The sequence below is a fragment of the Dicentrarchus labrax genome, unplaced genomic scaffold (genome assembly GCF_905237075.1).
Source record: "Dicentrarchus labrax unplaced genomic scaffold, dlabrax2021, whole genome shotgun sequence".
Classification (NCBI taxonomy): domain Eukaryota; kingdom Metazoa; phylum Chordata; class Actinopteri; family Moronidae; genus Dicentrarchus; species Dicentrarchus labrax.
Genome location: NW_026136702.1, coordinates 14485978 through 14498320, shown reverse-complemented (window position 1 = coordinate 14498320; position 12343 = coordinate 14485978). Strand labels below are relative to the sequence as shown.

At 40.1% G+C, this 12343-nt stretch overlaps 1 protein-coding gene across 1 annotated transcript; it reads right to left on the bottom strand.

The window, feature by feature from the left end:
- Positions 1–1630: 1630 nt before the first annotated feature.
- On the bottom strand, positions 1631–9557 carry ubac2 (UBA domain containing 2). The gene is made up of 10 exons (XM_051428668.1): positions 9341–9557; positions 8785–8909; positions 7765–7884; positions 7221–7327; positions 6082–6205; positions 5886–5933; positions 5577–5685; positions 4459–4601; positions 3715–3861; positions 1631–3437 (listed from the first exon to the last, which is right to left on the bottom strand). The coding sequence occupies exons 1-10, from the start codon at positions 9369–9371 to the stop codon at positions 3330–3332; spliced, it is 1062 nt and encodes a 353-aa protein (XP_051284628.1). The 5' UTR covers positions 9372–9557; the 3' UTR covers positions 1631–3329.
- Positions 9558–12343: the final 2786 nt, after the last annotated feature.

Genomic DNA, 12343 nt, shown 5'->3' with positions numbered 1-12343 from the left:
TTCAATTCAGCAGCCATTAAAAGTTGCACTGCTTGACTGGGTACAACGTCAGCTGAGGGTGGATGGAACTGTGTCACTGTGAACTCAGGAGACCCTGTTTGTTTAAACAAAAAAACATGTTTCTTGGGTGTCTGTGGGAGTTTCAAGTGCAACGTATGCCAGATGAAAAATATAGGCTCCTCAAAGTATAATTTGGTCCTTCGTGTTTCAAGGAATAGTTGGCAAACCATATGCTTTTGAAATTCTTTGACTTGAAGATGTGCATAATTTTCTACATTGATATTCAGCCACCCTAGAGCGAGACTGTCTGTTGGAGCTGTCTGCTCAGTGGAATAATCGGAGAGGGTGGGTGTGGCAGATGGCTAACAGGCAGTAACAAGAGATCTGACTCAATGTCTCCATCTAGTGACGAAAGGTAACTTAACAATAACAGGTGGGTTCTTTCACAATAGCAGAGCAATCGTGGTCACGCTGTTTTAAAAAGTATTTCTCAAATCTGCTAGAGCACATTAAAATCTTGATGTTTAAATCTTTTTTTAAAATCTAATTTTAGTTAAACAGGCATGTACACTTTTATTATTAATGACCCTTTAACTGCCAACTGTCAACAATATTATTATTTGTAATAATAATACATTATGCAAAATGTTATGGTGATATGAAACCTCCATACATTTATAGACCCGACTTTTATTGCTTTCTGAATTACTGGAATTTCCTTGTACAGTTACAGTAAGTCTGTATTGGAATAATGCACAAATGAATATTTCTACAGTGGGCATCTCTGCTGTGGATTCTGTTTAAAAACCTAAAATACAGATACAAAATCTGCCCTTGGACAGACAGTGAGAAAAGGCAGACTGCAGACTAAAGCACTGGTAATACACTGGTTTTCTGCCCAACGGGTGGTCTTGGAGACAACACACCGCTCAGAAGAAGTGAAAGAATACATCCTTAAAATAGTGGCAGCTGTTTTAAGGATAGTTGCTGGGAGATATTGCATCTCCTAGAACAGTTTCCAACCTTCTCTGGCTTGTTGTTTAATTTGAACACTTGTTATAAAAAGGCAAAGCTTTCCAGTTGTTAAATAAAATCAATAAAATAAAAATCTGAGCCCCAGGAATAACTGACATGGGACTTTAAGAAACCATTACTTTTATTTTACTGTTTAAAGCCAGTCCAAATTATAGTCTGACTTTAATTTTTGTTTTCTCATTGCTCATATGTATTGTGATGAACATTTTCTCTTGACACAAATTAACCCATGTCTTATCTTGTCACAAGAGTGCCATCATGTGTTTAAAAGTAGTACCACAACAGAGTACTGACTCCCGATAAACTTGTAATGATGCCAGGATATATTTATACTGCATGGTGATAGCATCTGATATAGTATTGCATTGCAGCTATTAGAATACGTTACTCAAATTGTACATTTGTGTGTTTTAAATTTTCACATCACAGCATCATCTCTGTGAATTATTATATTTGGTTGCATAGGAATTTAGGGATGGTGGTGAAAGGTCAATCATTTGGAATGATATAATAAGGATTAGGAATACAGAGAACACTGTGGACTGTAAGTAGATGCTTGTCATAATGAATGCCTCCTCCTATGTGATGCAAATAATTCAGTAAGCAAGTTGATTTATTCCACAGACCAAATGATTCATTACAATTCATCAGAGAGTCGTCCATGCAACAACTCCCTCATCACACCCATATTCTATTATAACACTCTGAAAAATACATACACCCAAATGATCATCTCAGTGGTCAAATATTATCAATATTATTATGCACAAAATATAAAACTAGCATCTGTCTTTGACATCAATACATAGTGGCTGCAACATTACTTCTCTTGGACAATAGTTTTGCACATTTATACACACACAAAGTAGGTACTATGCAGTGCATAGTCTCCATACATTTCTCATCATGATATTGCATAATAAATATCATCAGTCTTTTAAGACTTGCAATGATTCAGTGTGCTGGCAGAGCAAAGACTCAAACTCAGTTAAGACAGAATAAATAAAATGTTGAGAAGTGTCACCATATGCATTTGAGAGCATGAAATGTGAGAAATGCCCTACTCGAAGGGCTACTGTGCATCTGTGTATCTGTACTCATGTCTGTAAATGTGATTATGTCATTTACAGACCCTGAGATATCCAATCTAGCCCGTTTCCTGCCAAACACCCCCGTCTGTCACCAACAATGTAGAGTTTCCAATGGGCCAAACCAATCAGCTCGAAGGAATTTTGGCTCCTACAGTAGCTGTCAATCAGGCTAACCGCTTTGTTAAAACATCTCAAGCAGGAAAGGGTTGAGCCCTGCTACTTCCATCAAACACTGCCAACATAAAGAAAGAACAACTGTGTAATAAAATCATGATATCCCAGGTTATAGTGTTCGAGGATTCTTTAAATCATAAATTTTGAAGTTGACATCATGACCTTTGCACCTCCTCATGGAGTTAAATATAATCGTCTAGCAGGTGCTGCGTGCCTGTTATCACTCCTATTGTTTCAGACTTTTCCAATATGAGATGGAAACCTGATTGATGACATAATGTTATCTGATCCATTGTGTGAAAAACCTTGTTCACCTTTAGCTTTATCCGTTTTTCCATCTTATACTTAAATTTAACCAGAATCTAAGATGCTGGTTTCACAGTAGCCATTTTGGAAGTAGAGTGGCAGTACATAACAGCGGGTTATATAAAACTCTATTTCACAAAGCTGTAAGTTGGTATCCATGTGGAGGGTGTGTGGGATCTCAGCTGATTTGTGTTCTTCAGCATCCGTTCGGTTTTAAAGAAGTAACCCACTTTATATCTCTTCTACTGGATTAAAGACTTGTGTGTGTGTGTGGTTCTTTTTTTAAAGATGTACTGTGAAGAAAGCTCTGACCTGTTTGTTTTCTGTGTATTTTTCAAGGGATCCCCCTTGGAGTTAGAGGTCTAACTCGTCTGCCTTGAGCAATGACGCCTGTTTCACACGACAACGGCCATCAGAAAGCTATGACGCAAATGTCTCCCACTTTGTGCTTCACACTTCTTCATTAATCAGCCTGCTATCGGGTTCAGTTCAGATAGGGTCAGCCCCAACACTGCTTCAGGGAGCAGCGAGACAGCCTTCAGATCATCTGTACAAATATCGTTTGTCTCCATCGTTCACGGTTTTGTTCTGTCCGACATTTCCTCTCCGTTTCGCTTTTGGCTCCTCTGCTTTGGTTGCTCCTCTTTCTGCTTTCTCTCTCTGTCCTCATTTCACCTCTGTTTTTCTAACTGAGCTCTTTCTCTTTCTCTCTCTCTCTCTCTCTCAGTGTTGCAAGAGGAAGTTGGTTGCCATGTTGATATCATTGTTTGAAGCCCTGAGAGCCTCAAGTGCATCAGTCCTGGAAAAGCCCATTTCCACCAACCGTGCAACCTGTGGGACAAAAAAAGACATCAGTTGAGAGACAGCAGTGGCTGAGAAATCTTCACCTAGGAATGTTTCATAAGGCTGCCCTTCACAAAGTAAGGCGTAGGTGGGCCCGGAAATCAAGATTTGGTCAAAGAGTTAGCAGTCTGTCTGTTTATAAAGATTCTGAGTCATGCCGGTCATAAAATATGTAAAAGAATATTAAGATATGCAATAAAGTTAACGAAAACTACCAGTGAAAACACATGTATACATACACAGACACACACAGATGAATACGCACCTGCTCCTCTGCGACAGGAGAGTTGTCTAATAGAGGAGGCTGTGTGGATGGGGGTGTCTGAGCTTGGGGGCTGGGCTGCATCGGGGGTCTGTTCTGTCCTCTGTGTCTCAGGGATGGGAACAACCTGGTCCACTGTAACAACCCAGACTACACACACAAGGAGGCAGAATCAAGCACTTCGTACATATGTACAGTTAGTTCAATTGCAGTTACCGGCATCTGTTGCTTGAGGTGAATTAAAAAGGTTCCAGTGTGTAGGAGGATCTATTGGCAGAAATGGAATATAATGTTCATAGGTATGTTTTCATTAGTGTATAATCGCCTGAATACAGGAATCAGTGTGTTTTCGTTACCTTAGAATGAGAGATTTTTACCTAAAGAGGCAGTGAGTATGCCATGTAGAAATGTTTCTACAGTAGCCCAGGACAGACAAACCCAACACTGGCTGTAGATAGGGCCTTTCCTGTTTTTCACGAGTTTCATGGCAACTGTAGTTTCTCCTACACACTTAACAACCCTTTCTCATTCTCAAGTTGTCAAATGCAGATGTGAGTGGTGTTCAGTTAGCTGCAATCTGAATCTGAAATCACTAAATCCTACACACTGGTCCTTTTTTAATTTACAAATTTCAAGACATTGTGTGTGTGTTTGTGGGGGGTCAGTCTGTGCATAAGTGTGACAATAAGTCTGTGTGTGTGTTGTGTGTGTGTGTGTGTGTGTGTGTGTGTGTGTGTGTCATTTTACCTGTGACTGGGGTCTGGTGTTCCTCCTGGCCTCGTTGTACTGGGCCAGCAGCAGCTGTTGGTCGAGCATGTCCATCCTTTGTTGCCTCTGGATATCCAGAGTGGCACCCATCCCCAGGGGAGTCTCACTGCTTGGTTGGGAGCCTTGATGACCAAAGATGTTAATAGCAGACAAAACAGCGTAAAATATTTGAACATCAATAGCATAAGAGCAAGGTGACAAAGAAGTTTCTGTTTAAAGAAAAGGATGCATCAGTTGCTTGGGAATAGCATCAATATTTTAGATGTCCTGCACTTCACAATGACCCTATCTTTTGGACATTAACGTCAGTCAGAAACTACTTATATTAATGTATTCTGTATGCTTTTATACTACTATTTAATCATTAATCCAATCCTCTCTTTCAATTACATTAAAGCCCATCTGTGAAAGCTGATTTTTCTTTTTCTTGCAATTGTCAAGTAAAATCCTACTTGGTAATGAATGGTGTCTATGAAATTGGGAACATGAGTCTTAACTTTAGCCTAAGTATATCAAATGGCCACGACAATCTCGTAAGTCGAAGTACATCTGGAAAATAAGGCTAACTTTACTTTTTCCACCATCTTTTTTAATGAAGGAGAATGAACAATATAGAGTGTTTAGCACATGTTAATGTTTTCAAGGTCCAGTGTGTAGGATTTAGTGGCATCTAGCAGTGTAGTTGAAGATTGAAGAACTCACTTGCTTCTCCCTTCCCCTCTCCTCCCCTCTCAAGAGAGAGGGGGGAAACTACAGTGGCCAAGAAATGCACAAAAAATGCAGTGTTTTGTTTGTCCCTTCTGGGCTATTGTAGAAACATGGTGGCCTCCTAGATAGAAACGGCTCATTCTAAGGTAACGAAACGCCATTCTTATTTTCAGGTAAGTATACACTCGCGAAAACATACCTATGTATATTCCATTTCTACCAATAGATCCTCCTAAATGTTACACACTGGACCTTTAATTAATTCTGCATCACTGCCTAAAATGTACAAATATTATTATCCCTCAGTTTGACAGAGAGAGACAACAACTCCATGTCAGGTCCTTACACTGCAGTAATGTGTGGATGCGATTACTAACAGTTGCACTCACTTGAGAAGAGTGGCTCCAGAATATACCGTCCAATACGAGACACCCAGATGGGTACAAAAAGGATCTTCTGTAACCAGAGAACATTGGAGTGGTACAGTCCGCCTGAGATCTGAAAGGCACATTGATTAAAAAAAAGTTAGTATATAGTATTGAAGCCAAAGCTGTTATTAAGCAACATTACAATGAATAAAATCACTTGTGTGACAAGTTAGGTCACAGTGCCAACCTACAGAGACTTAACACCCAACTCAGCTACACTAAATACAGATACACTTCCGATGTACATGGTAAGTTAATTTGGCTACTCACCAGTCCACTGAGTGCAAGGAGCCACATGAAGGGGCTGGAAGTCAACAGCTGTACCACAGAAGGAGGAGAGAGGAAGACAGAAATGATGACGGTCAGACTAGTTGGAAAGCGAGTATTCTCAGGAATTTAGAAACAGTACAAAGAGAAAGCAAAATAGACACACATGCATCCCCACAATAGCAGAACATGGGTTTACCTGCAAGCCTACTATGTAGACCAGAGACTTGTTAGTGATGTGGATGTGGCCCAGGACCTGGGTGACCGGCATCCTGGGGATCAACAGGTAGAAAGGCACGAACAGAGAGAAGACTGGAGCGAGCCTGTGAGAGGAGAAGGGGAAAAGTCAAGACAGAATTTAATTGGAATCAACTTAAAAGTCTATACACTCAAAAATATGTTTTACTTCTTATTCCTACAGTTTACTGTGCAGAATGATGTATGTGCACAGTTTGAAGAAGGATGTTTTCACATTCATCTGCTTAAAGTGGAAAGTTTTTCTGTGTTACGTGAAAATCAGATTTTTAAGGGGCGGGGAAAGTCGACCCTGGTCTCGTTTGCACGTTATACAAGTGTGATGTAAAAACTTGAAACCACCAGTGCACATGAACTGAAAATGGACTTTACAATGAAGTAGGAGACATCTTGTGTCCAGCCGGAAAACATTAGAAATTAACAAAATTTACATATTCATAGAATCTGGAATTTTTAATAGGGTAAAAGGAGTAGATGCCTTTTTATGATTATAATGTGGAAAAAACTAATCAGACACACATTATTGTTCTAAGCTCACTATTTGTATTAGGTCTTATAAAGCATGTCTGGAGGGGATCTTTAAATGTCAAACCTGTCAGTGTAATTAGCAGATTTTTCTTCTATGAGGCTTAATACAAATTACTGAAACAGATATTCACTAGACATTAATACATCGCAGTATTAGTAATATTTCAGGCAAACCAGAAAAGAAGAATCCTACTTTTTATGAATATTAATAATTTCATTAAGTTTGGCAAGGCGGAGGCGGACTGTATACTGCTGTCACAGTCCATCACCATCTAAATACCGTATACCCAAATATAATTCAGGGAGGGGATTAAGACATTAAAAAAAGGCTTACATGGTGATATGTGGAGGTGAAAAATGAAGATTTTCCACTTAACTGACATATGCTTTGAACATTGCTTTACCACATCATAAACCTCACTAAATACGAGGCAATTCAGATTTTAATTGCAGAATCCTCAGTGGCCATAAAGCAGTTGTTTTTTCAGACATGCAGGACATGAATCTTTGAAGCTTAGTGTAAACTGTTGCTACTAAAGTCAACAAACCACTCACAGTCCTGCAGGCAGTTCCTCCACCTCATAGTCAAACAGAAACTGGAAAGCCTGAGCCAGCAGGAAGTCCATCAGTGCAGAGAGACACCAAGTACCCAACAGGAAGGACTGCAATTAAAAAAAGCCCCATATATGATGATTAGAACAATACCTTACATTTGCACAGAGTTCACAAGTTAGATCAGATGTTATTCACAGAGTAGGTTAGTGAGAACTGCTTCGTGCCGGATGAGGAAGTCGTGTGACCTGTTCCCTAAAAGATGAAGTTTCTACACAAGTGAACCTAAGATTACTTGTCATTGACGATCATACTTTTGAATTCTGTTACAAAAGCTCTTAACATTCAGCTTTTGTTTATGAAACTGGAGAAGAAATAACCCACAAGCAAATCTGGAGTCACAGAACGTGACACAGTGTGAAATGGCACTTCATCACATTAAATCCGTCCATTCTAGGTTCTAAAGCAATCAAGTTCAGCAAGTGTATTAAAAATGTACTCTGTGTGTCCATCTATGAAGTCATCTTTCAGTGGTTTTGGTACTTACAGCAAACTTCCTGGTGCCAAACCTCCTCTCAAAGATTCTGAAGTTGTAGATGAGCAGGCTGCTACAGAAGGCGTCCTTCACGTCTAGACAGACCAGCCTGCCACATAAAAACCTCCATACCTACAGCACAAGGGAGAGCAAAGTTATACATACACACACACACAGACTTAACAGACAAGGGAAGACAGACAACAGTATGCCTTTTCTGAATAACACACCCTATGTAAACCAAATGTTAAGCCCTATCTCACATATCAGACCCACCAAGAAGCAATACATTTCTATACCAAATCATTTGTAAAACAGTTTGTCAAAATAATGTTAAGTCAAAGTCCACTTAGTAGCTTTTATTATTTGTACTTTTTATTTTGCCATTCAGTTCATACATTTTCTTTTATGGCATCATATATGACTATCATAAAGTAGACATATGAATGAGAAACTAAAAAACTAAAATAAATGAATACAAATAACTAAACACACAGTAGCTTTTAAACTGCACATCATGGTCTTCAACAGAGAATGAAACTGGCTCATCGTGTGATCCAAGTATGGAACTTCAGTCACGTGATAACAGGTGTATTAGGGTGACAGCGTCATTCCTGTCTCTGGTCAAAGACGGTCTTTGGTGTCAGATATGAATGGGCTTTATCTTTCTCCAGCCATACACTCTCTTCTGGTCCATGACCTTTGACTCCTCACCCAGTCGATGGCACACCAGCCACTGGTTTTGTACCGGTGATCACAAACAGCTGACATTGTCAGTTTCTTGTGTACACAGTTCACACTTTATTGCACCAATCAGTCAATTATCGTGCAATTGACATTTCTTAGGTTACATTGGTGACGTGATGACAACAGTGTCAACACAATGACAACTGTGCAAACTCCATTCGCTAGTGAAGACCATGAAATGTGGTTGAGAGCCATAATCACAATACACAATGGGGATGATCTCTCTGTTTTAAACTTTGGAGTCCAAGCCCTTGTACTATCCTCTCCAAGAGACTGGAGACATACCTGGTGCTGCTGTGTGAAAGCCTGCAGGTTGTACATGAAAACCTCTTGGTACTGTGGCAGCAGGGTGAGCATCACAGTCAGCCCATTGAGAACCAGCAGGAGGCCTTTAGACAGAGGAGCCTTGTCTGTGCAGGACGGACACACAGACACACACACAGTGATACAGTCGCCTCCTTCGACGAACAACTTTACATAGCGTTAATATGAGGCGTGTTGACGGAAGAGAGAGAAGAAGACAGGGCAGACACACATCCTCCTCAGTAACACAAATGTAACGTTATCTGGTTATTCAGAAGATGACCTTTCAACACATTTAGCTTATTTTCAACAATGACACCTTAGCTGACTCAACAGACTAAATGTAAAAGCACAATGTGGGGTTTTTAATGAACTAAACGTAGCTCATTACTGTTAAAACTGCCTCGAGTAAATGAATGACAGCCACATGCTAGCTGCAGTAAGCTAAGCTAGCTGATACCGTGGGAACCAACAGGAGGAGCCGGGAGAGGGCTGCGACCGCCCGGCTGTCGTTTGACGGTGGATCCGGGATACTTACAGAGGCCCCGAGAGCCGGTGGTGGTAAACATGGCGTCCAGACGAGTTACGGAATCCAGTCGAAGACCATTAATCCCAAAAGCAGCACGGAACTAACACAAGAACACCGAAATAAAGTTGGAGAGAGGATCCATGCTGTGACTGTACGGAGAAAGAGACAGGGGAAAGGGAACCTCCTACAGGAGCCCGAGAAGCCCAAAAGGTGTAACTTCGCAGTCATTTGAAATGAGGAGAAAACTGACCTGTCGGAGGCGCTGTTGCTCTTTGTTGACGATCTCCAGACATTGTTTAAGTAACCTTACCTGCACAACGTGTTTCCATGAAATGAATATTGAATATTAATAAGTTATATCTGTGATCAGTTGCTGAAGATATGCAACAAAATAATAAAACTGATTAAATTTTCTGTTTTTAAGACTTTTTAATTAATCTAATTTAGTTTACAAATTAAGGTACTTAAAAAAAATAACAAAAATGGAAAATTAATTTAGATCTGCAGTGATGAATTGTGACTACTACTACTACTACTAATAATAATAATAACAATTAAAATAATGTATTGTCGAAGCAATGCAGCAAACAAAACAAGCATGCAAACTAACTAACTAAAAATTAAAATAACAGTAAAATAATAAAACAAAGACATACATTAAAATAAAACCTTAAAGATAAGTAAATGTGTTTGTACAGTAAAAAATACAACAAGAGAGAGAGTGAGATAGCTGAGGTGAGCAAATGATTTAAAGCAAACCTGTAAGAATCAGCATCAGATCATGGTCCCTGAACAACCCACCGCAGTGCATGAGAGCAGGGTCATCTCTATCCTTGTCTCCCGAAGAGGGGGTACCCCAAGTTGAGAACGGCTGATCTGACGGCTTCAGCACCCCTGCAGCTTGGATTTAGTGTCTTGCTCACATGCATTTCAGCAGGGATGCTGTAGCCAGATGATCCACCTGATGAAGCCCACCCTGCTGTTCTCTTATGCACCTCAGACAGGGTTTTCCCAGGCCCTGAAGCACTGGTCCAATGTTTGATCTTTAGCCTTTGCATCTATGACCATTACCTAATATGTGTTTATGGGTTGGATATGCGTAGAAGGAGCAGGAACGGAGTGTTTCATGTCTTAAAGCCATGTGGTCAGCTTTCTGACAGAGTGGTAACCGTGCTAATTATCCTTGGGGCCTTGAGCAGGATGTGGCCACACAAAGTCCAGATTAATGACTTTTTCGTATGGTCCTCTGGCCTTATGCACACAGTGTCATATCTTGTCAAGGTCCAGACTTCCTTTGCAGGGGCCCTGCTTTGTCTTACACTACATGCTGCCAGTTTTATTCACATCAAACTGTGTGTATACCTTCATGCCTGGCTGTGATTGCTCCTGAGCCAATTGATCCAGTGCTTATGTTACGTCCAAGTACATTTGAAAAGATATGGCGAACAGCTGTCTAATAGTGTTGCATTTCCCCATCATCCACAGATGCAGTAGCGTGTTGGTTCCCATTGGTTAGTTCCCACCCATTAGGTCTATTTGGCTGCCTGTGGTCAGATGTGACTGCAAAGCAGAGCTCAGGAACAGCTTGCTAATTGTGTTTCAGACCTTCTCTGTCACTGATGTAGGAGTGAGGTCTAAAAAGGTTGCTTTGCCCCTGTTCTCAATCAAAGATAATCAGATTAAACAGCGCAGAGATGTGTGTATGTGTATGTGTGTGTGTGTGTGTGTTTGTGTGTGCTTACCAATAAAGAGACTCCAGATTTGGAGACAGCCTTGACTCCTGCTGTTTGCTTTGTTCATTAAGAGGAGATGAGCAGATGGTTTGCTGGTCTGTTGTGCAGTACACACAGGCGGGAACGCACACTCACACAGAAACACACACACACATGCAAATACACATACACACATGCGTGCTCGATCCTGTCACCTTAGCTTTATCCTCCATTTATCTTTTCCATTACACATCTCTCGGCAGGACAATGCTACTCTGTGAATTGTAAGGGATGTGTATGTGTGGGTGTGTGTGTGTGAGATACAAGGGAGCGTGAAAGAGTATAGCAGTGCTGAATGAAGTCACAAACCTTTTTAGTCAAGACAGCCTCTGAGGTGGTCATCTGAAAAGCTGATGACTCATTCACACATTCATTTATGTGAATCATTGCTATTCACTTGTCAGCCGCTCTGTATTCAGGAAGAATTGCTTGTAACAGAGGTATTGTTTTAGTCCTGCATCATAGCTTATCTGCCTGTGTCCAGGAAATGGCACACTGCACATTAAGACAAGGTTGCATGAGCAAAATCTGGCCTACTGCAAAAAAAAAAAAAATTTTGTCACAAAAAATTTTGAACAATGTGAAACATATTACTTAGGACTTACTTAAGACTTAATATTGCTAGCCAATTAGGATTCTGAGCATCCACTGTTATGTTCTAGAGGAAATTAACTTCTTCAAATATTTCTAAACAATCAATTTTGAGCAGCGTTTGTGATCCATGACCCCTTATTTATTATGCATTCATCCCTTAGCCCTATGCTTCAACTGGGGAACACTTTATGTAGTTTTGCATGTCTCCAGCCACACACACTCTTTGCTTTAAATGGCCTTGAGCAGTCCCGACTTCAGTTTATGATCTCTTATATGTGTGCAGAAATACCTTCTTTCAAATTCTAAATTACAAGTTGAGCTACAATTGATTTATATCACCAGACTTTTGCAGGGCTTAAATCCAAAAGCGAGTCAGAAAATATTATTCATTAGTTGAATTAGATATCTCCTGCAACACTAACATTTGGCAGGCAATGATTATAAATTAGCCACACATTTTCACACAGCAAAAGTGTCAAATCTTTTTTAACATAATTCTTTATCTATTTCTTTACTTATCTTTCTACAGATGTATCTAAAATGTGCTGTTTACGATTTATTGAAGCAAGTTAAGCTATTGAGGTCCCTCAACCTTCTCTACCACGATGGGGAGAAACGTGATAAAAAATGAGTGCAGCCGCAGACA

Excerpts from the sequence above, each read along its gene's own strand:
- ubac2 (XM_051428668.1), bottom strand. The coding sequence starts at position 9,371 with ATGTTTACCACCACCGGCTCTCGGGGCCTCT. Across the intron at positions 8,910-9,340 it reads CACCGGCTCTCGGGGCCTCT|ACAAGGCTCCTCTGTCTAAA; the intron begins GTAAGTATCCCG and ends CGTCCTGCACAG. Across the intron at positions 6,206-7,220 it reads GAGGAACTGCCTGCAGGACT|GCTCGCTCCAGTCTTCTCTC; the intron begins GTGAGTGGTTTG and ends CTCCTCTCACAG.